The sequence below is a fragment of the Ursus maritimus genome, unplaced genomic scaffold, assembly GCF_017311325.1.
Source record: "Ursus maritimus isolate PB19 unplaced genomic scaffold, ASM1731132v1 scaffold_27, whole genome shotgun sequence".
NCBI classification, from domain to species: Eukaryota; Metazoa; Chordata; class Mammalia; order Carnivora; family Ursidae; genus Ursus; species Ursus maritimus.
In genome coordinates this window covers 8,990,510-9,016,350 of record NW_024425230.1, presented here as the reverse complement: position 1 = coordinate 9,016,350, position 25,841 = coordinate 8,990,510, and the positions used below count along the sequence as shown (strand labels likewise).

At 47.1% G+C, this 25,841-nt stretch overlaps 1 protein-coding gene across 1 annotated transcript in view; it reads right to left on the bottom strand.

The window, feature by feature from the left end:
- The window catches only part of ADAMTS17 (ADAM metallopeptidase with thrombospondin type 1 motif 17), a 341,420-nt gene that overhangs the window by 112,743 nt on the left and 202,836 nt on the right, over window positions 1–25,841 (bottom strand). Inside the window, exons 13-14 of the mRNA XM_040642697.1 lie at window positions 21,070–21,236; window positions 12,801–12,928 (exon numbers count right to left, since the gene is read on the bottom strand). Of these exons, the coding sequence (XP_040498631.1) occupies window positions 12,801–12,928; window positions 21,070–21,236 (295 nt within the window). The remainder of the gene's footprint in view (window positions 1–12,800; window positions 12,929–21,069; window positions 21,237–25,841) is intronic.

The window sequence follows — 25,841 nt, the reverse complement described above, 5'->3', positions numbered from 1 at the left end:
ACTGGCTGTCTCTCTGTCAAATAAATAAATAAAATCTTTAAAAAAAATGCAACTGATTTCTGAGCATTGATTTTGTATCCCGCCACATTACTGAATTGCCCTATAAGTTCTAGTAATTTGGGGGTGGAGTTTTTTGGGTTTTCCATATAGAGTATCATGTCATCTGCGAAGAGAGACAGTTTGACTTCTTCTTTGCCGATTTGGATACCTTTTATCCCTTTTTGTTGTCTGATTGCTGTTGCAAGGACTTCTATGTTGAATAATAATGGCGAGAGTGGGCATCCTTGTCGTGTTCTTGATCTTAAAAGAAGGGCTTCCAGCTTTTCGTCATTGAGAATGATATTCGCTGTAGGCTTTTCATAGATGGTTTTTATGAAATTGAGGAATGAACCCTCTATCCCTACACTCTGAAGGGTTTTAATCAGGAAAGGATGCTGTATTTTGTCAAATACTAAGAGGCAGCCCACGGAATGGGAGAAGATATTTACAAATGACACTACAGATAAAAGACTGGTATCCAAGATCTACAAAGAACTTCTCAAACTCAATACATGAGAAACAAATATTCAAATCAAAAAATGAGCAGAGGATATGAACAGACACTCTTCTAATGAAGACATACAAATGGCTAACACACACATGAAAAAATGTTCAAAATCATTAGCCATCAGGGAAACTCAAATCAAAACCACATTGAGATACCACCTTATGCCAGTTAGAGTGGCAAAAATTGACAAGAAACAACAAATGTTGGAGAGGATGTGGAGAAAGGGGATCCCTCTTACACTGTTGGTGGGAATGCAAGTTGGTACAGCCACTTTGGAAAAGAGTGTGGAGGTCCCTCAAAAAGTTAAAAATACAGCTACCCTATGATCCAGCAATTGCACTACTGAGTATTTACCCCAAGATACAGACGTAGTGAAGAGAAGGGCTATATGCACCCCAATGTTCATAGCAGCATTGTCCACAATAGCTAAATTGTGGAAGGAGCCGAGATGACCCTCAACAGATGACTGGATTAAGAAGATGTGGTCCATATATATAATGGAATATTACTCAGCCATCAGAAAGAATGATTACCCAATATTTGCAGCAACATGGACGGCACTGGAGGAGATTATGCTAAGTGAAATAAGTCAAGCAGAGAAAGACAATTATCATATGGTTTCACTCATTTATGGAACATAAGAAATAGCAGGAAGATCAGTAGGAGAAGGAAGGGAAGAATGAAGGGGGGGTAAACAGAAGGGGGAATGAACCATGAGAGACTATGGACTCTGGGAAACAGACTGAGGGCTTCAGAGGGCAAGGGGGTGGGGGATTGGGATAGACTGGTGATGGGTATTAAGGAGGGCACGTACTGCATGGAGCACTGGGTGTTATACGCAAATAATGAATCATGGAACTTTACATCAAAAACTAAGGATGTACTGTATGGTGACTAACATAACATAATAAAAAATTATTATTAAAAAAAAGAAAACTGAAAAAGAGCAACATTTGGAAAAAAAAAAAGAAGAAAAGTTCTAATGTGTTCAAAGTAGAAAGGTCAAGAGCCAGACTGGGGGGCTTTAGCAGCCAGAGGTCAGGCAAGGAACGAATGCAGGTAAGTGGACCCGAAGGAGATGGGGAGATTTGGGTGACACATGGACACCTAGACGGTAACTGGCACAGACTGCAACACTTTGCTGGGGTAGGACACCCAAGGGTAGCCCGGAGGTAGACCAGCTGCCGCAGGGTACCTGGAACCTGGAGCACATTACAGGAGCTGCCGAAATTCGTGATCTGGACTGCTGGCTGATTGTTGTCAAGTTACTTGGTATAAAATGATGCAGGCTACGAATCCAAGGCAGCCAAGATCCAAAATTTTGCTCAACCAGCATGCTCAGCAAAGGCGCTAGAACCAAATCCGTGGGGCAACACATGTGTGTGCTGTCCTCTATATTGCTCCCGTTTGTTCAGAGCTCCAGCCTTTTTCTGGCCCCCTAACCCCTCACCTCTTTCATGTCACCCTGACCTGATCATGTGTGGCTTCCCCATCTCTCAGGTGTTTTCAGCCCTAGACTCTTCCTACACGGGCTTCCCATTTTCTTTTAACCACACTCCCACTCAGCAATAGTAGGTCTCTGGCTTGGCCACCCACTCCCTGTCTGGTTCCTCAGTTGGAATTTCCTGATTAAACACTTTCTAGATGTTCTAAGTTAACATCCCACTCTGTCCAGACAACTTCCCTCCCAGCCCCAATGATGGCACCTGACGAATCTGAGGCCACAAAGTAAGCTGTCTGGCAGGGCCAGGAGCAGTCCCTCACCTCTTGCCTCCCAACCCTGGACCAGCTGGGTATCTCCCCTGATTAACCTCAGCCAAGGACAGGGGATCACTGGGAGAACTTCTGGAGAGGGTGAGGCTCCTTCTGAAAGCAGGCTGGGTTTGCAAGAATGTAGAAACGTTCAGAATAAAGAAGCTAAAAGAACAGGAGAAATGCCACCTGGGGGGAAAGGGAATGTGAGGGGAGAGTCTGGGCTAGAATTTCAAAAGGCCATCTGAAGTCTGGCTAGGAGATCAGGACAAGTAGCAAAGCATGTGTTTGCAATGTACCAGAGCAGGAATTCACCCGGAAGCAGAAAGGACAGGTATGGGAGGTACTTCAGGAAGGAACAGGACAGGGACTCAATAGGAGGAAAGGCCCTTATGAGAGCATACACTTTCCTGAACAAGCAAACCACTTCTCCCCCAGAGTCCCCTGAAAGAAGGATCTTGGTGGGAAAGAGATAAGTAATGAGGAAAAGTCTTGGCTTAAGTGAGTACTTGCAAAGCCCCCGCACATCCAGACCAGCACTAGGTGCCTTCGTGGCTGATCCTGGCTGATGCTGTTGCCCCACACAAGCAGAGGCAGGTCAGGGGACAATTTTCTACCCCTCATGAGATTCTCGTCATGGCTCCTAAGGCACGGCATAAAGAACATGGACATGTCTGCACAGCAGCGAAGCCATGACCAGGACAGACCTCATGGGATCCAAAGTTTATGGAGATGTAATGTTTGGAGTTGATTTCCTTTTTTCCGGGAACGAAGTCCAAGTCAGTTGGGAGCCCAGCAAGGCCTGATGTCCCTGGGGCTGCCGGGGCACACTTGTCCTGCATGGAGCTAGCACTTGCCTCTTTTCTGAGAGTCCAGGATGTTTACAGGCAAGCCCAGGAGGGCCCATCCTCATCAGTATCTCTCCCTCTCAAGAGGCCAAACACAGCATCTGAAGAGTGTGGGCTTAGATCTGGATCTAAGACACTGAGGGATCCCTTCTGAAACATGACCAGCTGCTTACTTTTTGGTTGGTCATGAGGGCTAAAATTAGTCTATGAAGATGGTATGCCCTTTTGGACAAAGTCTTGCTCTGTGTGCTCTGGATAGCCTAAAGGGAACAACTCCCCGCAGTCTGACCAGTAGTTAATTTCTAGGGTGGACAGAAGATCTCCCAGGCCCAGGGACACAAGATCACCTGGGGTGGCAGTTCTCTAACTCCAGCATGCCCGAATCACCTAGAGGGCTGGGCAGGTCACCCATTGCTGGGATGGGGCCCAAGGATTTGTCATTTCCGGTGAGTTCCCAGGTGATACTAGGGGCCCAAGTCACATTGGGAGACCACTGTGCTAGGTTTTGAGCTCAGAGATAGAGACCCTCAAGGAGACAGCCATTGCTGTCAGATGCCAAGCCTTCTGTGTCCTGAGGGGGCAGTAGGTGTGTAACCCTCCTTTCCTCCCCTGCCCCCGAAGGGCCCTAGACGTGAGTTCCCACTGGGGAAGTAACTCCTGTTGCCTCCATCCTCTGTCACCCCTGAGCTAAAGCATTTCTGGGCCGAGGCATCCTAGAGGGATGTGTGGGAGCCCAGCAGAGCCATGAAGACAACACAGGCTGGCTCCCCTCCACTCTCAGGAAGCAGAGCCCCCTTATGGTGGTGCTCAGAGCAAGTAAATGATCCATGGGAAGCTCCATCATAACAGAATGTCTAGTTACAAAACCGCAAATGCCCTCAACTGAGGGCCTCACAGATCACCTGAATGCTGTTCAGTCCTACTCACAGGCGGGTTACACTTCTACACCTCTCCACCAAGGAAACAGAAACTCAGATCTGGAGACTTCGACAGCCTTGCTTGTAGGATTCACATTATCTTACCTGTTAAATCGTCAAAGGCTGGATACAGGGGGAAACTGCTCTGTTATTTTCTTCTCTTTTCCTAAGCAGCATCTTGTTTTCATTTTAAAAATCAGCTTCTTTTGCTAAAACTTCACCTCTTAGAACAAAGGCATCCTCAGACATGACTTCAAATTGTAACTAACTGCCTTCCGGATTAGAGCTAAATTACCCAGGTGGGTAGGCCATCAGCTTCTCTTCCCTAAATGTTATGCTCAAGGTTGTGGTCACCAACGCATATCCTGAGGATAATTACAGATTTGGATATGAGCCTCAGTTTCCCCATTCTTAAAACAAGAGTATGTAACCTCACCCTCAGAGGTAAAAAATTACCTTTGCTCTGGCTCACTGCTTGGGGTCCTGGTGACAGGTGAGTGCTGTCAGGACAGATGGAGACTGCACACAGGGCACCTTCCTTCTAGAGGTTTGGGGGACAGCTACCACCTGTCTGATCAGATTGGGGCCAAATAGGTAATTGTCCTCTATCCCTTTTTCTTCCACAAAAACCCTGCCCTCTCTGAAAAAGGAAGAGAAGGAAGGAGAAAGTAGGCAGGACCACATCCTTCCCCCTGTCCCTCCTGGTAAAAGATGCACAGAGAGCCAGTGTTTAGGGGCTCACCCACAGGTGGGCTCTCCCATAATATCAAGCAGCGTCCCCAGGCAGCGGGTCACCGTCTGCCCTAGGGAGCTTCCCAGATCAGGCACACACAGGAACGCATGCAGGTTCACCCTTTAAGTTAATTTTTCAGGACACTCAGGGGCTGGGACAGCTTTGTGTGCTCTGCCCACTCCACTTAATATTATTTTAGGGATCTAGTGGAGGGGGAGAGGGAGAGAGAGAATCTTAAGCAGGCTCCACGCTGGGCATGGAGCCCTATGCCAGGCTTGATCTCATGACCCTGAGATCATGACCTGAGCTGAAATCAAGAGTTAAATGCTTAACCAACTGAGCCACCCAGGCGCCCCATTAAAAAAAAAAAAAATTAATTCCAAATGTTAAAGGAATTTTAACAACTGTATTTATGAGGTCTGGTGTTCTAAGAGGGCAAGATGACCAAACCAAAGGAAATTGCAAACAATAAACTCTAGAATATCCCCATGTTTTCCTAGCGATCCCTAGCAGTTACTTTTCTACATACTCTAGGCATTCCTGCTACCTATTTCTGAGCTTTCAAAGCATGTTTTTAAGTTCTTGGTCAGCACGTGCAGGTGGGAGCCCTCTTCTGCCAACAAATCAGGGTATGTGGCACCGGGGGGGGGGGGGACACTGCCTGGGCATAATCAGTCAAAAGCTTAGGATGGTGGGGACAGGTGGAAAAAGCACAAGTTCTTTTTGGTAGAGATAGACCCTGTGAAACACGCAGAAAGCCTAAAAAAGCTTTAGTGCTCAGCACTGTGTCCTAATGAGCCAGGGACAGGGCGGCCATTTCTCCCCAGAAGTGAGAAATATCCATCTTTAGTGACTTGAAACCTGGATTCTACCCCCGGAATCCTGCCCGTTTGACAGATCACCAGCGACAGACAACCTCTTGGTCACCACACCCCCTGGCCTTTTTTCTCCATCCTCATCTTCTTTGACCTGGTGGTATTTTCCCCTGAAAGCCTCTGGTGTCTACCTTTTCTCCAAGCTCATGGTCACAGCCCAGTTTAGACCCTTGTTATTCGGGACATGACCTATCGTACCTGTTTCCTCCCCTCTGCTGCCAGATTAATCTTCACCTAAGGAGATGAGAAGACCCCTGGTGGTCAACCTCCACACATAGGAATTCAAGATGCTCCATGACACCATCGCACCTGCTCATCACCTCAGCTCTCCTCCCTCCTCCTCCGAGTGCACACTGAACCCAATCTCCTCCCAGCCCCGTGTTGCAAGCCCCACTGACTCTCAGTGACATGACTTGCCCTAACAGCCTCCTACCTGGTTTTCCAGATTCCACTCATGCCCTGCCACACCCAACCCTCCATAACCAAGATGACTTCATTCCTCTGCTTCATCCCTCCACTCCTATCAGAATAAAATCTAGGTTACTGTCACGACCTGCCAGGCCTTGCATGGCCTGGGGCCCTGATGCCTCTGCCCTCACGGCCACTCCCTCCAGCACCTGTCACCTAGCCCTCCTCTGCTTCTGGAACCCACCAGCCTTGGAGCCAACTTCTGCCCAGGGCATTCTGTTCTGCCTTCACGAGTCTGGTTCTTCCACAAATGCGATCTCCTGGGAGAGACCTTCCATGCCATTCGCAGCCTTCCTCAGCTATAATCTCTCTCATCTATGACACCATTTTCTTCTCCACACGGACCAGTCCTTGGAACAACCATGTTTGTGAGTTTATGTGTTTCCTGTTTATACATTGCATGGGGACAGGGACCCCCTCAGTCCTGTTCACCACTGAATATCTAGCACATAGAATGTGCTCAATAAATCTCTGATGAATGAATAAACCAAGTTCCACCCTATGTACTTTTTGCTATGTCTAAACCAAATCTCCCTGGCTCTCAACCATGTCTTCACCTTTGGTGGTTAGGGTCTTGCATGAGTAAGTTTCACTTTTGGGACAGACTGTAAGCACAGGGAAATGGTTTCTTACAAGTCTTTGTATTCTTGGCCCCTGTGCCTAAACACAGTGACCAGCACGGTGTTAAGCACATCATAGGTGTTAATTAATGCGTAAGAATGATGGCCTCTTACCAAGCTTGGCCCCCGGTAAACTGGGAGTAGGAGACTTTGATTTTCAGAATGGGTCCTCTGCCTCTCTCTTCTGCGCCCTGAACCTGCCAGCAACTCCTCCCCATTCTCTCCTATTTTGAACTAGGACTTTCTCATACAGGGTTGGATGGTCTTTGTTTTGTTTTGCTTTGTCTTTTGGCCAGAAGGAAAAGCGCTTCGCAGCTATCTTCTAACTACGCCTCATTCTCTTCTGTTAGAGGGATGCCACTGACTCTTGTTTTAACTTTAACTGAAGGCTTTTAGGCCAGTAGGACAGCACCTGGCTCAGCATTTCCTGGGCTCCTGGGTTAGATGCACCAACTCTTGCTGTCCTTGTCTTCTTCTTTTTGACTTTACCTTTGTTTTGCTAACCCACACATAATTTCTTCAGAACGGATGAATGGAAACTAAAATTTCTGAGTTTTTCTGTGTCTCAAAATTACTTTATTTTGTCCCCGTGGTTGATTGATAATTTGGCTGTGGAGAATTCTGTGATTATCCCAGTTTTGTGCCAGGGTCGGTGTCTCTGTTTTTCTTGGTCTTTCTTGTTCCTGTTGTTGGTTTTCTTCAAATAGCTGATGATCTCTGGCTGACCACTCATATTTGAGAACGAGACACCAAAAGGTAGACTGAGGGTGCTCTATATTTGGGGATGGAGGTGTCACACGGTAAGCTTCCGTTTGGGACTGGTGGGAAGGAAACTGGAGTCTGCTCCCCAACCCAGGAGGGTGAGCGCTGTGCAAAGTACAGAGGTCACGCACCTGCTCCAGAAGCCTTTGAATAGTTTATCACACAACTTTGGAAAGGAGCCCTCGGATACTTGGCGTGAAGATCATTACCCAACAGCCCGTCAAGCTCCAAGTGCAGAGCCAGCCGTGGTCAGCCATGTTGTCTGACTCTTTGCCTTCTCTTCAGTTTCAGCCAACATCTCACTCCCACCCTCCATTCCCAAGTCCTAGACACCCTCAAGCATTCTGCTTTCTTTTCCATTGCAACTCTCCACTTGTTCTAGCTCTGGCCTCTGCTGCTTTGTTCCTACAATGGAACCTCTATCCACTTCCACCCTACAGAAAGAGGTGGTATCTTTTTTTTTTGTCAAAGGGTGGCCTCTGGGGGCGCCTGGGTGGCACAGTGGTTAAGCGTCTGCCTTCAGCTCAGGGCGTGATCCTGGCATTATGGGATCGAGCCCCACATCAGGCTCTTCCACTATGAGCCTGCTTCTTCCTCTCCCACTCCCCCTGCTTGTGTTCCCTCTCTCGCTGGCTGTCTCTATCTCTGTCGAATAAATAAATAAAATCTTTAAAAAAAAAAAACAAAACAAAGGGTGGCCTCTGCTTCTCTTCCCCATCATGGTTTGTGGATCCTGCCTTTACCATCAGTTTAGTGGAGTCCTGTCATGGGAGAAGAGCGCATGTGAGGCTCCGCCTGGCGGCTTAACCCGGAAGTTGCTATGGGAAGTTAATCAGACAGAATGGGTGCAGGGAATGACTTCAGAGTTTTAGACACTGCTATCAGTAGTTCAGCACCAACAGTCACACACTGCAGAGATGTCAGCTACAGGGTCATGAAGTGGGGAGAAGCAGCAACCAGAGGCTATTATTGAAATACCTGGTACATTTTCCTGCATGCTTGTTACCCTCAGGGGGAGCTCTGAGGCCAGAGTCTTAAAATCCTCCTAAATTCCATCTGTAATTTCACTTGCCTAATGGGCCATTGTACACAAAATGCGAGGACAATAAATGCTGGATAATGAAAACTGTTCACTGAGATGGGCTCCAGATTCCAGAATCACTGAAATCCTAAGAGCCAGTGACCCATCCACCTACGCATCCACTCACTGGGTTTCTCTTTTCAATATGTAACCAAAAGCTCTCCTCCAAGCCAGCTGCTGGGGGAACAAAGATAAGCGGACATAATCCCTCCACCGAGGAAACTTATAGGGCCTGAAGGTCTAGTGTTCGTCAAGCCCAGGATATGTATGCAGGTTAGGATCTCACGGAAGTGGGACCCTAATTGGAGTATGATGCCTACAAGTGTACACAAGCTGGTGAGGCCTTAAAGAAAAGCCAAGCGTACCTGGTCTCAGGTATATTCAGATCTGTCGGTCAGTTTGACTTGCCCACTGAAGATCAGCAGCTCTGAGGCAAAGTCGCACATTAGAAACGTATGAACTTGATTTCTTTGCCTCTGCAGGCCAACAGTAGGAATTGCGAATGATGGAACCCCTCATTTATACAGACTTGCTGAAAAATAGACAATGTTTGTGTTTCTTTCCCCAACTCACTCCCACTTTTATGAGCGCTGTTAAGTTTCATTTCAGCATGTTAAATAATTTGTGACTCACTGAAATGAAACTTAACTCAGTCCTCATAAAAACAGAATAAAATGGTATTTCCATGTTTCATATTATGGTTTGAATCAGCCTGCTATTTGGAGCTTAGTGGAATCTGCTCAAAATGCCGTTTGGGAGCCTCTTGTCCCCTCCATTCCCTACCAACTAGTTACCATGCTTCTCAAAATTTCCCAGAACTCCTTCTGCCACCCCAAAATAGCAAAATTTATAGCTGAAGGGAACAGGGGAAAAAGCTAGTAAGTGAACCATGACAATATTTCTGGAAGTGCTGTCTTACATAAAATGTGGATGATTTCTACCTTTTATTCATTATAATCAGGTAACAGTATTGATGAGTAAGTACAGATCCTCTGCTCAATAAACTCCTGAGATTTTTTTTTATTACTATTCTTCTCTTTAACCAATTTTCCTTGCCTTAATCATTCACAAGTACCACAGGAATCCAGAATATTCTACTTTGGCAATTACTGTAACTAGGCATCAATATTCTACTTGTATTTAATTTCTTATACTCTATTTTTTAAAAGATTTTATTTATTTATGAGAGAGAGCATGAGCGAGCATGTGGGGGGAGGGGCAAAGGCGAGGGAGAAAGAGTCTTCAGTAGACTCCACACTTGATCTCACAACCCTGAGATCATGACCTGAGCTAAAACCAAGAGTCAGATGCTCAACTGACTGTGCCACCAAGGCCCCCTAATTTCTCTTACTCTTATCTAAGTATGCTCAACTTTATCATAGAACTTCATTAACTGTGACTTTACAAAGTTTGATTCTTGTGAGAATTGACTTCTCATGGGCTAAACTTAACCTCTATGGCTTCTCTCTGAGGAATCAGAATGGTTAGAAAAATCACAGGTGGTATTTTTAACTTCCGTCAAGAAGCGAGTGGTCTCTCCAGGACTGAATCATGTGATGGGCCTACACGTACATGCTGCCACCACCTACCCGGATGGTGGTCCTTCTGCTGGGACCGGTGGGCCGCCTGGAGGCAGCTGGTCACTGGGGCACATCCATGCAGAGGAGATGGGACTGCTGAGAGCTGACAAGGGGTGGGGTGAGGCTCCGAGGAGCACGAACTTGCCCACCTGCCACAAAACATCATGAGGGGGCCACTCTCTGCCCCCGTGTTGAGGGGTGGTGCTTGGTTAGTGCTAATCTCCGTGCAGCGGTCAGTAAATGACCATGACCATGATGGGGGTGGAGGCATGAGAGATAGACTGGGGGGGGCAGGCAGGGATGCAGTGGCATCTGGGAGTGGGAAGGCCAGTGTACCCACGTTACTGCCATCACATTCAAGTGCAGGGCAGGCTCTAGCTCAGAGGTGCCAGATGCCCACAGACTGAAGGCTATCGGAGACCTTGCATGGCATCTCACCTGTGCGGTTCTGACTGAAAAACTGGGTATTTTGCTGTCATGGCACAGGGAAGATTCCCTCATTGAAAAGCCTGGGTAGAACCAAGGTCACAGAAGGGGCCCATTGGCACTGATCACTTAGAGCTGAAATCATGTCTGGCCACTTAATACTGACCCCCTGGCCAGAAAATTTCAGGATTCTTAGAAATGCCTGCACGTTGGCAAGAACATTGCAAGAGACGCTGGCAAGAGCCCAGAGGGGGCTCAAATGGTGCTGCTCGAAGGGGTGCAAGTGCTTTTACTCAGAAAACCGTTCCTAGGGAAATGTTCATCGTTGTGCTGTAGGATGGCCGGTATAAGTGCAGAATTTAGCAAAGAAAAAAAATCCTGCACTTGACTTGCTGGCAGGTTTACAGAGAAATGCTGGCGATTTCAGTGACAAACATAAGACCTGTGTTCACACCGCCCCAGGACCCGCACATTCTCCATGACAACACCGCAGCCCTGAGGGCCCAGCCCCACCATCGTCACTGCCTCTTTCCCCTGGAGGACGCCTTGCCAAGACTCTTGGGCACCCAGTGCCTATCACCCACACATATCTGTATTTGATAACAAAGCCAGGCAGTGCCAAAGGAGTCTGGATCATGTCAAGCTTTTTTCCTGAAAAATCCCAGTTTGGGACTAGTTTGGACTTTGCAGGGGAAAAAAAAAATCCACCAGGGTTGAAATGGCCACAGGAACTACCCTAGAAGTTGTGTTTGTGTCTGTGTCTTCCTGCCTTTCTCCCCTTGACTCCATCTGTCTTGCCCTTGGCCAGGCGTCGGGAAGCGGAGAGAACAAGCAAGAGGTGCTGCCTTATGGGGTCAGTGGGTCCCATGCCTAGAGGCAGGTTTCTGGTTCCAGTACAGTTTGGGGGAATGACAGTTTCTCTCCCCTGTGACCCCTGGAATTTACAATTGTTCAAATGTTTTTAATATTTCCATGAAACTGAGCATCAGAGATGGGGGTGTTGACTTTGGGGGTTGTGGGCACCCCAAAGCATTAGTAGCAGCTTCTCTTCAACTGGCAAGATGAGAAGGCCGCTCAGGAGCCCTCGATGAGTGCATTCCTTCCTTACTCTTACGTTGTAGGTGCAGGTCTATGGAGGCCAGGCAACGTAAAGCAAAAATCGGAGGCAACACCTGGTTTTCCTTTCTGTGCCAAATGCACAGCTCTCCTGCTACCCATCTGCTTGCTTCGGGCTCTGGCAGCCGCTGCCTCTCCCCAGCTCCTGCTGGGCTCACCTGCTGAGGACATGGCTGAGGGAGCCTGGCCTCTGCCACGAGGGCAGCACGTGTCTGTGCTGGAAGGCTCTCTCATGACAGGTGCAGCCCCAACTGGGTAATCAGGAAATATGGCACATGTGGCATAATAGAGGGGGGCATTACCCGAGTTGTGGTTCTCTGAGCACTGGAAATACACAGCCTCCTGACTCCCTACCCCAATCCCACATCAGGGGGATGCCCATTCTCATGGAGAAATAGTCCTGTTACACTGAGCTGGGGAGCGTTGCCTCAGGAGGGCTGCGCTTCAGGTGTGTCCCCAGCTCAGGCAGACTGAACACAGGTGGAAGATGAGCTTCCGTCCATCCTCCCTCCCGCCCTCCTTGCTGGGAGCTTCCTGTTGTCTTCTTAAATGATACTTGTCATTCATTCTAATGAGTCACAGACATCCAACACCAGGATGGCTTTGGGGACTATACTGCACTGGGTGGCGTGGTCTCCCCAAGCCAGGCATAGGGTCTTCCCTGGGTTCTACCTGTGAAGGAGTCAGCTTTGTTTTGCTCTATCTTTGGTAGCTAAATGCAGCATAGCTTGTCCAATAACATAATCCTATGCATCTTCTAGCTTGACCTTAGTATTCAACCTGTTCTGCCCTGCGTCAGAACGACTCAAGTTATTTTAAGATTTTTGAGATTATTATGTTGTCACTATTCTCCCAGCCACCTCAGCTCCCAGTTGGCCTGGGGGTGGGCTTCATGCTCCGTCACTGCTGAGGGAGGGAGGGGTGCCAGGTTGCAGGAGATATGACCACTGGTGCCTTCTTGAGAAGATCCATCCCCCCTCCAAGCCTCCCAAGACCTTTGTGCCACCTCCCCGCCCTGGAAACCTTCTGGGGGTGAGGGAGCCTCCCCTCCAAAGACACAACGAAAACACGTCACCTGGCACTTGCCGTGCACACAGAGGTCGGTCTCATAGGGCCCGCAGGGTGTGCCATCCAGGACCCTGTCGGCCACCAGCAGCGGGGACTCCTTCCCGAGGGGTGAGCAGTAGAGTTCACATGGTTTATCTGAGGAGGGAAAGGGGAAGGTGGACATTGATGTAGGAAGGGGTTAATGGGCCATGCAAGGTGCAGACGCATGAGGGGGAGGAGCCAGCAGGGCGCAGGTGCATGTGGGTGGTGGCCCAGAGGATGAGAGGTCAGTATGGAATAAAGGTCACAGAAACCCAGCACATGTTCCTCAGAGACATGCACCTGCCCCCCTGGAACACTCAACATAGCATATGGAGAAAGGCACATGAGTGAGGGCTCTGTGGGCTTTTATTCACCTTATTCTCTTGCTCCTTTCCAAAGGTATGGTATTCCTTTTCCTTAAGGCATTAAAAATACCAGGCTGAACATTTTGTGGTGTGCTAACTTCTAAATGAATTGAATTATGTATCAAGGGAAAGCCTGGGATCTTCTCTTGTTGCGGGGGTGAGAAAGGGGGAGAAGGTGAATGAGAATGCCTCTGGATAGGAGGGGGTGTGGCCCTATGGATGTCTCTATAGCAGTGGCTTTTGCTAAATGCTCAGTGCTCCACCAACTGCTGGATAAAAGCTGCAGGGAATGTGATATGTGGCAAGAAGGTCCTGGAAGAAACTGAGCTGGAGTAAAGTACAGGAACAAAGGGGCCTCTAGGACAACTTGTAAGAGCCATGTCAACAGGCAGGATGAAAACCCTGGTTTCTGCTGCTCTTGGAACCAAGTGAGCTCCTAGAACATGACAAGCTCTCATGCCTTTGCCTCGGCTGTTCCTTTGCCTGGCAATCCCTCTCTGCACAAAGCTTTCTGGAAGTTTCCTATCACCCCAGAAGCTTCTACTCCAGAACTCTCTCCTCTCATGCCATCTCTGACATGGAATCTCCAGCTGCACTTTGCATACACCTCCATCAGAGCCCTTAGCCATTATCCTATTGTCTTATAATTGTTTGAGCAACTTCCATATACAAGAGGATATTTCTTATAAGCTGGGTTCCATTGCTAAAAGATTTGAAAGGGATGGATTTTAATTATCTTTAGATTGAAGAATTGACTATACTGGGAGACCTTAGAAGACAAGGAACTGAGATTTTTATCTCTTGTCCCCAGGCCAGGCCAAGGACCTGGCTCACAGAAGGACTTGGTAAATATTTTACTCTTTCCATATAAACTTTAGAATCAGTTTGTTGATATCCCCAAAATAACCTGCTGGGATTTCACTGGGATTGAACTGAATCTATAGATCAAGTCAGGGGGAACTGACATCTTGACAATATTGATTCTTCCTATCCATGAACATGGAATATCTCCCCATTTAATTCTTTTAATTCATTCATCAGAGTTTCTCTCATATAAATCTTGTACATACAGTGTTAGATTTATACATAACTATTTCATTCTGGGGGTGCTCATGTAAATGGTACTGTGTTTTTAATTTCAAACTCCATTTGCTCATTGCTGGTATATAGGAAAGTGACTGATTTTTGTACATTTACTGTATATCTTGCAACCTTGCTATAACTGCTTAGTTACTAGTTTCAGGAGGTTTTGGGTTTTTTTTTTCCTGTTTTGCTTTTGTTGTTGTTTTTTGTTGATTCTTTTGGATTTTCTACATAGAGGATCATGTCATCATCAAACAAAGGTAGTTTTATTTCTTCTTTCCCAATCTGTATATTTTCAATTTCCTTTTCTTGTCTTATTTCATTAGTTAGGACTTCCAGTATGATGTTGACAAGGAACAGTGAAAGAAGAAATCCTTGCCTTGTTCTTGATCTTAGGAGAAAAACTTCAAGCTTATTTTTAAACAAATGAATGGATTTTGTTCTCTCTATGACCGTGAAAGAGGAATTCACCCTTTTCTCTCTCCGGGTCCCCTAATTCTAATGACGTTAATGTGGTTGTTTTGCAAAGAAACCTCCAGAGAGAGAAACACCAACATTTTTGTGCTGCCTCTGTCAGGCCCTTTGTTTCTACCATTGGGTCATTTTCCGTACTTGGTCCTTCCAGTGGTCTCAAATGAGCAAAGCCAGGGGTAGAGAAAGGCTTCTGGAGTTGACTTGGCTTCAGAAGATCTTGGCATTCCAGCTGGAGGGTTCTTGTCAGAGCAGATGGGTTGTCTCACCCAGGCTCTGGGGCTTTCATGATTGAATGACAGTCACAAAACCACCAACATGTTCAGCAGCTTTCCATAGCTCCTCTCCCACAGAGCTCTGCTGACCAACATGCCCAGTGGGAAGTCTTGCCTTAAAACACCAGAAAGAAGGTACAAAGATTCAGTAGAAACGTTCAACTTGTTTGTTCTAGTTAGTTGTGGAGGTAGGGGGAAAACTGCTGTGAAGAACAACTTCCCAGGTAAGTAAAGTAATGATGCTTAATGTTTATTCATTCAAAAGCAGGAATTGAGTCCCTCCATCACACAAGGCACTCTTTGGGCACTGCTGGGAAAGAAAGATGAGTACTGTATGCTTTTCAAGGCCCTGGTAGTCTCATGGGCAAGTACAGAGCAAATCCCAGATGAGGCAGACTGTGAAAAGTCCCATAAGATGACCCTGAGCTGTTAGAGAACAGGGCATACAGTTGAAGGAATGACCAAGAGATGGCTAAGTCCTCAGGTAGCAGGCTAGAGGCAGCTGTCCCTCCATTTAGACAGAAAGACCCAGGGAAGCAGCCAGTGAAAGAAGTATAGGAAACTGAAGTATAAACTGAGATCAGGTTCGGGGAGGTTCATTTGACAAAATTTTTGAGGTGCTCTTTGGGACCCTGAGGTTTCCTGTGAGCACCTTGAGGAACCACTGAGAGAATGAAGCACCATAGCTCCCAGTCTGAGTGTATCTTCTTCACACACTGGACTTCCTCTAATGTTGCACTGTTAAGGAAGGAAGGGTCCCCTGGTCCAAGCAATTTGAAAACTATGGATTTTAATTACCTTTAAACTGAAGTGCTGGAATAACTGAGCTTTGAAATGATCTGTTCAATAGCAGCAATAATGGTGATGATGGTGATGTTGATAAAATCATAAATAACATTAATTATCTACCGTATAAAAGGCAGCATGCTAAGTAGTATCTATGCATTTCAGGTTGGTGTGGTCATTGTTCCATCTTATAGATGAGCATGTGAGGCTCAGAGAAGGTGCATGGCTACCCAGAGTCCCTTAACTGGCAGGGCCAGACCCCGGCCTCTTTGTCCCAGACTGGTTTTTTTTCTACCACCACTGTTTTCTTTTTGAACAGAGAACTCTGGTGGCCCAAAATACCAAGAGGAAAAATGGTGTTGCTGAAAGCAAACCACCAGCTTCATGAATGTTTCTGGCTTCTGAGTGTATACTCTGATTTGAGCAGAAATTGAAATAGGATTTGGGTAGAAAAGTAGAGGGTATTTTGTGGCAAGTTAGAAAGACCAGACTTGGAGGGGATGAAAATTGTTTATCTGGGCTCTGTTATAAACATCAGGAAAGTGGAGATTCTCAGATGGAAGGATTTTGGCCATGACCCCAGGCAAGCAGGTACCCTCAACTCCACCCGCACTGGACTCTCCCACCTGCAGACACTGTCCTCCTTGGCTTGGGCACCCTGGGAGCACCCAGACTCCAGAACAGAGTCCAGGGGTAACACTTCCTTCCTTTGCTCAGCTGAAACTCCATTCATTCATCTCCTTTTCTGAGGTCTGTGCTCAGAATTTAGGGCCCCCCACACCTCTAGGGAGGTATACCACTATCTCCCAAAGGGACTCGGGATAACCTTTATAAAACTTGAGGAGGAGCCCCTCAAAATTCTCTGAATATTCCTCTCTAAGCTACCTTGGGTGGGCAATTAATCCCCAGATTAACGAGGTGCCATGATTCTCCTCTGGGTATAGTGTCTTACATTCTTAGTAGTACAGAAGGAAGTGAAATCTTCTTAAGAGTTATATAACCATGCACTCCAAGGAAAGAAGCTTGGAGCACCCCTCTTACATGACTGATGGGTGCCAAAATGAAATTCTAGTTGAGGCTGGACTGTCTGGTGTGGTTCTTGGTCTCTCACTGGCTGACTTGTTGCCAGGACTTATGCTTGGATGGGGAAACCACAGACAGGGCAGGGGAGATGAGCTCAGGGGCTTGAGAGCCACATTATCTTATCTGCTTAGTGGAGGCTTGGAGGATTTCCCCTGGTCCTCCATGGTGAAGAGGACACTTGTGGCTCTTAGCACTCTTGCTGTTCTCTCTCTGCCAGTGGTTACAAGGTCTTACTAAGAGACAGCACTGAATTTTGAGCCCATCACAAGTGCTCACTCCAGGTCTGTCTGGCTATCTGTGGGGGATACAGAGGAGGCTGCTCAGTCCCGTCCCCAAAGTTGCCCACCATGTCTCCAGAGCCAGGCCTTAGTTGATTGGACCGGCAGAAGCACCTGACCATAGCTGTACCAATCAGAGTCTTTCTCTCCATCACAACCTCACAGCTACGCTTCATGAGGCCTCAACTGATTGGACTAAGAGTGGCCACCTGATCGCAGGTGCACCAATCCAGAGTCTCTCTCTCTCTTGAAAAATCAGGACTAAAATTCAGATTTAGAGCAGCTGTGTCCACTCATGGTTGATGAATCCAAAAGAAGTCTGTGCTCCCTTCTCCACAATTCAGGAGTCCAAAAAGCTCTGAAAACTGCAGGCATTTTCTTATATTTGTGGCAAACACATTTGGCGGCAAAACCAGCCTTGACTGACATGAGGCTGTTGGTAGTGTTCAGTATCCCGGTTAGAGACCATTCATGGGTTACTTGGTAGAGACATCCGTGTGCTTCTCTGGACTGTGGGGTGCTTCCCTGGACCCCACTGGGAGTATTAAGTAATATATGGTTGATGCACTGTTGTTACCTGTCTAACACCAAAAATGCTTTGGCCACATCTGGCCCCAGAGGATTCAGAGAAAGGATGAAGGTGTTGTGGGCTAACCATCAGCCTACATGTGGACCAGTCACGAGAAAGCCAGTTTTCAGTTGGAAACAGGAAGAAATGACTTATAAACACAAACAGTGGTGGTCATGGAGAGAGGGTCCTGAATTTTTCAGAGGCCCTGTCCTTAGGCCCAGCCCTTGGGATCTGAGACACCCTGCATCTTTGCAACGACTTCTCTTTTTCATTAGGCAACTCCAGTCAGCTTGGCTGAACTGGAGTCAGGGAGTCCCTAACCATCGTACCCTCCAAACCTTGGAAGGCTCAGACCCAGAGCGGGTTCTGCCATGCCCAGGAGGAGCTGGGAATGCACCTCCATGTCCAGACACGGCTTTAGCCAAGCCCTCTGACACTTCAGTGGGCATGTGGCCTGCTGGCTTGGGCAGGAAGGACTGAACTCCTGAAGGTTTCCACTTAAATGAGATTCCACGGGGAAAGCAGAAATGGGGTGGGTTTGGCAACAGGCCACCTCCATGGGTTTCTGTCTAAAGGCCTTCCCGCTTAGAACTATTTTCTAAGGAGAGCCTTTGTCTTCTTTTGGAGGTGGGTATGGATTTGTGGTCCTGAGCCCTCCCTTGGAAAATCTACCTCTGCAAGAATTCTTTTTTTTTTTTCAATAAGAGAAAAAAGAAAAAATATAGCTTCCCCTTTCTTGAACCGTGCGTCACTCGCCAAAGAATTCCACAGTGATAGCAATGCTATGAATAGGGCAGTCATAATGGGCTTCGAGAGAGCCCAGAGCCCAACCACAGGAACGATTTCCCATCACGGCTGAGCTAGAATTGTACCTTTTATACGCTGATTTTTGAGAGGAACAAACTTATAATCTGTATTCTTCCCCCGCCCTCTGAATTGGTCATTTGTTATTTTGTTTTCATCCTTGTGAAATGCTCCTTTTAAAAATGCTGGCTTCTGTTTATATTTGAGAGGGAAATGAAACCAAGTCCACAAGAAGTCATGACAATTCCACCCCAGAGGGGGATGTGTCAAGCTAGCCTTGCAAAGGCCTGAACTTGGGGTCTCTCCCTCAAAGACAAAATGCTCACTGCCCATTAGCTGTCCTCATCAGACAGGGTAGCACTTTTCAGATCAAAGGCGGCCGCACTCTGGCGGTAGTTGTTTATTGCTTTGGTAGAGAGGAATGAAAAGCAAGTGGCTCACAACACATTCTGAACCTGGTGCTGGCCTGCGAAGCTTCCTGGGTGGGGGATCCGGGGCAGACATCCGTTTCAGCCCCTGAGATGATAAGGGACCTGAGGAGCTCAGCGATCCAAAAGTGGTTACAAGTAAAATAGAAGTTTAATCTGGACTTGGAGAAATCTGTGGAAAACCAGACATTTAAGTGGGATTTCTGCACTGAATAAAGGAGCAGCACGCAAAGCTGAAGCAGACCGAGGAAAGAATAACAATGCTGTGCGCACAGCTGAGTGGAAACGGGAATGGGGTGAGTCCCTCTTGGATCTGACCTCTTCTTGCTCCCAACATGCAGGACAGGACATGACCCAGGACCTAACGTGTCTCCATCCAGTACGCTGGGATGGCTGATGGCTTGGAAACAAGGCTGCTCCTCCTCAGAACCCACCACGGTGCTGGAAACAGGGCAGCCTCTGCCTGGGCTCGCTTTCTCGCGATTAGGGGTCCGAATGTGCTCAAGACAGATGGAAGCCTCCTGGGTCTTCCTGCATCAGAGGCGTGGCCAGGCAGAGAGCAGCGAGGGTCCTGCGTGAGCCCTTGCCTCCAGCTGCACACGCTCCTTTTGGGAGGGCGGGTCTCCTCTCTCCCTCGTCTGCAGAAAAGGGTATGTAGACTGTGCTTGTCCTGAAGCCTCGGTTAGGCGACGGTGCACCTCCCATCACACAGCTCCAAAAGGGGGTGTTCTTTTTTAAAAAGGAAAAAACTCTGGGGAGCTCCCGAGGCTTTTAAATGAGCCCACAGCTGAGTGGGCTGGTAGTATCTGCCGCGACTGAGAACATCGCACGTTACTTTACAACTCGGTTTGGAGCTGATGGGTCCGGTTGCCGGGTTCAGAGCTGCGGCTCCAGGGCCATTGTTCCCTGTGATGCCTGGGCTACACTGCCCGGCTGCGCACACGTGAGCTTGTCACAGCAGACTGCAGAGGGTGGATTTCAGAGGTTCTTCAAGCCATAAGGAAGAAACTTAAGACCTGGCACAGGACCCTCATTCTCCTGCAAAAGACTTCAGAAGCTGGTAAAAATCAGGCTCAGTCACTGCAGTTCTTACTAAAGCCTCTTCACTCGACACTTATGAAGTCATGCTCTCTCTGTCTTACTGGAGAATTGGAAGCCAGATGATAGCTGGTTATTTTCTGAGTCAGCTCCTCCGGAACTGGGGTCCCTCCCTGCTTCTTATCAGCTGCAGGAACGTCCATGTGTCATGTAACCTGTAACCTCTCATCTTTGCATGGCTTGTTCTGCATATTAATTGAGATGACGTATGCAGAGCTAACCTGGGCCTGGCCTGTGGTGTGCTCAACAAATAGGACTGTATCGTCATCATTACCACAGTCTTATCTCCTGAAGATGAGCAGAATTTTAAGTGTAAAAGACTGTGAACTAGGCCATGGCGGGGGAGGGAGGTAGGCGGTCCTTATCAATGATAAACAAACATTACAAACCCTACAGTCATGATATACCACCTAGAATTTGATCAGTCCCCCGGAAATGCTTGCAATCGTCCACAGGGCAGAGTCCCCTGATTTGGGAGATAGGTCTTGGAAGGAAAACGTAACCTGTGCCTAACATCATGTCTGAGTTGTAAACTGTCCTCAAAACTTCTTTTTGCAAACACTCTAGTCAAGGAGTGAAAGCCAACCCAAAATGAACCAAGAAAAGAAATGCAAGAAAGCATCAACGTCAGAAAGAGAGAGAGCAGAACAGAAACCCACCGTCTTGCGCCTGCAGAGCCTCTCTCTCCTCAAAGTTGGCCCTGGGCCCCCCAGCACATGGCACTAGGTGGCAGGCTGCCAGCACCCCTGCCTTGTTGTAAATGGGGGTGCAGGACGATTCTGGTCTGCTGCCCGCCTCACAGCTGCTTTTAAGAAATCTCCCAGAGCTGGGTCATCCAAGTTCAACCCCACTGCTCGAGAAGCCAGTCCACTGCTGACTGGCACAGCAGGACTGCAGCATCCCATTGGATGGATGGCTGGGAAGGGGGAGCCCGGTGGGGTTTCCTAGGAGGTGTTTACATTCTTGGAGGAGAAGGGGGGGCCACTGTGAAAGGACGTGCCATATGCCTTTACCATCAACCACCACTGCTGTCAGCAGGCCCTTCTTCTTGCTGCTCAGCCGGTCGTGTGTCTGGCACTGCTGGTCCCGGAAGCTGGGCAGGCCCTTGGGGCAGGGCAGGTTCTCGCAGACAGCATGCTCCACACTGGCTCCCAGGCAGTGCGTGCCTCCGGGCCCAGGGCTAGGAGGAAGAGACAGATCTGTGTTAACCAAACAGTGTTGTGGAAAGTGCAGGGGGGCTTGGTGTTTGCCTCTCTTGCCAGGATGGGGAGGGGCCGGGCAAAGTTTCCAAAGCCACCTCCCTCCGCTCTTCCATACTATGTCTCAGCAATCCCAGTCCCATGCTGACGGCATGTTTAAGTGAGCTATCAAAAAATGCATCCAAGAACTGTAAATCAGGGTCATCTGGAAATAGAACACGGTATCAGTTCAGCAAGATCCGCAAATTGTGTCTTTCATCTGAACTTAAAACTTGGCCGTTTGCAACATTGAAAAGCCCAAGGGGAATTTTTAGTGTGTGTGGGTTCTTTGGTTTGGTTTGGTTTGGTCTTCTATAAAACAAAGACCCTTACATGGCTCCTAGGTCCACTCTGGAAGTCACTAAGTTTCAGGATGAGTAAATAGCTCTCATTTAACTTTGTAATGCAAAGAATCAGAATGATTCATTCATTTGTTCAATGGCTTTGGGTAGAGACCTGCCAGATCCCAGCTCTGCAACCTTTACTTGGGTACTTGGGCAAGTGTGAGACCATGAGAGGTCAAAGACGTGTCCTGGGTCCCAGAGGCTCTGTGCTTAGACAGGGCTTCTAAGCAGCTCTGGAGACCCAGCTGTGTTCTCTGGCCAAGCCCATGTGTGTGAGGGGCCCTGGGGAGGAGCGGCAGGGCACTGGTGGCTGGCTGAAATGTCAGTCTGCCCAGCTGTTCCATGAAGCCCTGGGATGTCCTCACAGGACCTGACCTGAGCAACCTCAGTGTTTTCCTTCATTTCCCTGATGCCAAAATCACCATGATGGAGTATGATTGTTTTCTCCCCGAGATGTTATTGAAATTCAGCACCCAAGAGAAAAGAACGCAAATCACAACTGTTTTGCCCAATGGCTTTTCACAAATTGAGCGTACCTGTTGGCAGGACAATATTTTGACACAATAACCATTTCATACTGAGTATTTCTTTTCCTTCCTTTGCTGTTCCTTGTAGTTAGACAATGAGGCCACCCTATGATCACTGCTTCAGGGGAGAGAGATCACAGCAGAAGTCCTTAGGCTTTTGTGTCATCATGGGGTCTAAAGACTTTTTCTGCAAAGGGCCAGACAGTGAATATTTCTGGCTTTGTGGGCCATGCAGTCTCTGTCCCAATTACTCAACTCTGCCAGTGTAGTACAAAGACAATGCATAACCAAAAGGGCATGGCTGTGTGCCAATAAAACTTTATTTACAAAATCAGGTGGGGTACCAGATTTGGTCCATGGGTCACCATTTCCCGGTTCCTGGTCTACTAAATGTGTTGGAGAAGATGTCTGGAGCAGGAAGAAAGGCTCCACTCCCAGACAACCTCTCCCTAACTTGGGCACGGCAGCAGCCTTGAGAGCTTATGCACATTGGTGGCTCCGGAGAGGGGCCCTGAGTTCTGATCTCCAAGTTAGGAAGCAGCAAAACCTCTCTAAGGTTTATGGGATCTGAAAACAGAGAGACCTTTTGTTCTTTTTCCTTCCCAGAACACCAGGGAGGCAGCTGGATCTCAGAGAAATGACTGCATGGCATGTTTAGGGAGACAGAGTCTCAGACCATCTCCCCAAGAGCCCTGGGCCTGAGTGTCAAGTGTGGACAGATGAATGGATTCCTGTGCCACAAAGCACAGCGTGGAAGAAAGAGGGGAAAAGCCATGTGGACCAGCAGAAGGGACAGCTCTGCAACAGGCATGTTCCCATGGCTGGGACCACAGAAGGGATATGGGTGAGGCAGCAGATGCTGTATGGTGAGAAGTTATGGGTTGAACTGTGTCCATCGTAAAATCATATGCTAAAGTCCTAACCCCAGTGCCTCAGAATGTGGCCTTAGTTAAAAAGAGGACCACTGCAGATGTAGTTAATTAAGATGAGATCATACTAGAACAGGGTGAGCTCCTAATCCAACATGACTAGTACTGTTAGAGAAAAGGGAAATCTGGAGATGGAAACAGAGGGAGAACACCATGCAAAGATGAAGACAGAAATCCGGGTGATGTTTCTACATTTTAAGCAATGCCAAAGATCACCAGGAAGCCACTAGAAGTCAGGAGAGAGGCATGGAACAGATTCTCTTTCACAGCCTTCCAAACGAACCAACCCTTCCAAGACCTTGATCTTGGACTTCTGGTCTCCAGAACTAAAAGAGAATAAATTTGTGTTGTTTATGCCACCCAGTTAGTATAGTTTGTTATGGCAGCCCTTAGACAACTGCTACACCAGATGACCCAAGATCAGATGCAGCCTCACTGAATTTAGTTGTAGACTCAGGGAATATGGGGCAAAAACTCCTGAAGTGATTAGGAATCTAACCCGAACTAGAATGGAGTTCCAAAACACAAATTAAAACGTCAAAAATACAAATGCAAATAAAAACTGGTTTCTAGAAAAACGAAGAAAGCTACGTTTTCCAGTTAGGGTGTGAACAGAGATTTGTGTACCTCATGTAATGAACTTCCTGAGTTGTCACTAAGTTATATTTTAGCTTCCATTGTACGCATCTCTAACAACTGATTTGTCCAGATTTCCATCTGACTGACCCTCATAAACCAACTACCTTTATGCGGAGAGATCAGACCTGAGAAGACAATTTCTGGATCTAGCAGGAAGTGGGCCTGGAGGGGGGGTCACCCATGTCTCATGTGCCTCAGCGTGCTTTCCTCCTGAACTCTGTTTACCCTGTTTCTTCTCCCTGTCCAACATTCTCCCACGGGCAAGTCCCCTTTTAGCCCCTCACCTAGCCCACTGCCCCATCTTCCCCACCTCCCCCGCCTCCAACTCTCCATCCATCCTTGAGGCCACCTCCACCCCTGCAGCCTCTTTTTATTTCCTCCCTGGAGCCTCTCTTGACCCTGTTTCGGTCTCTGTTATACTGCTTATCAGCAATCTTGTGAAATGGTGAGCTAGATTACTGTCTTCCTCCTATTTTTCTGCAGCCTCACACAGAGAACCTTGCATGGCTAGTCTTTGACGAACAGTAGACTGAGGTGAATTATCAGAATTCACCTTAAAAAGATTGAGAGAGAGAGAAAAGTTAGGGAAGATGGGGGAGGAGGAAGTACCAGGAATCCATCTCTCCACTGAGACAACAACTGTATTGGCAAAAAACTGTCTGAAGTAACTATTTTGAAATTCTGGAGTCTATTTGGAAGCATGCAGCCTCCCGGAAAAAGCTTGGCTGGTAAGCAAGCTGTGGTTAATTTAGATACATTTTAGCCTTTATTGTGGTAGTGGCTATCTATCCCCCATACTCCAGCCCCATGACAGGCCGCTGAGCCTGGTGTGGCTGGCTAGAGCCAGGGTGGACAATAAGAACCTTATTCTCCAAACACTGGAGTTTCGTGTTCTGATTGTTCAGTGCTGCTTTTGATTTCTGAGGTTCAGGAACAGAAGGTGTGGCCACCATTGTTGCAACTCCTATGAGCGGAAGGGACTTCCAGAGAATTTCAATGACCAATACATTTTTAAATTCTTTTTCCCCTTTTGGGAGCCAGAACGCAAGGATTAAGTCATTCAAAAGCACCTGCACATATCAGAAAATTTAGAAAGCCACCAGGTATGCCCCGGAAAAGATGGAGGCTAGAAAAGACTTGCAAACACCTTGTACTTTCACTTCAGGTTGATCCCCAGCACAGAGAAACCTTTCAACAACAAAGAAACAGCAAATCCTGGGAAGGGGAGAAGCTGATTATTAGAGTTACATTATAAGATTTGAATGTCTAGTTTTCAACAAAAAAATCACAAAATACACAAAAGAAAAGTATGGCCCACTCCAAGAAACAAAATACATAAGCAGAAATGGTGCCTGAGGAAATTCAGATGTTGGGCTTATTAGGCAAAGACTTAAAACGACTGTCTTAAAAATGCTCAAAGTACTAATGGATGACATAAGTAAAGACAATTAAATGATGTATGAGAAAAATGAGAATATCAATAGAAATAGAAATTACAGAAAGGAAAAATAAATTCCAGGACTGAAAAATACAATTTAACTGAAATGAAAAATTTACCAAGTGGGTTGAGAAGCAGATTTAAGTAGGCAAAAGAAAGAGTCAGCACATTTGAATATAGGGCAATAGAAATTATTAAGTCGGGGGGGGTGAAAAGAAAAAGAATGAAGAAAAGTGAAGAGAGGGGACCTGCAGTAAACTACTAAGAGGACCAACATATGCATTATGGGAGTTTCAGAAGGCGAAGAGAGAGGAACAGAGATTATTCGAAGAAATAATGGCTGAAAACTTCCCAGATTTGAAGAAAGACATGAATCTACAAATCCACGAAGCTCAACAAAGTCCCAGCAGGATAAATTCACTGAGACACTTTTCAATTAAGCTGTCAAAAAACAGAGAATCTTGAAAGCAGCAAGAGAGGCAATATAACACATATAAGAGAATCTTAATAAATTATGAGCCTATTTCTCATCAGAAACTTTGGAGGCCAGAAGATAGTAGGTCGATAGATTCAAAGTTCTCAAAAAAAAAATCTATCAACTAAGAATTCTATATCTAGCAAAACTGTCATTCAAAAAATGAGGGAGAAATTCGGACATTTCCAGGTAAAT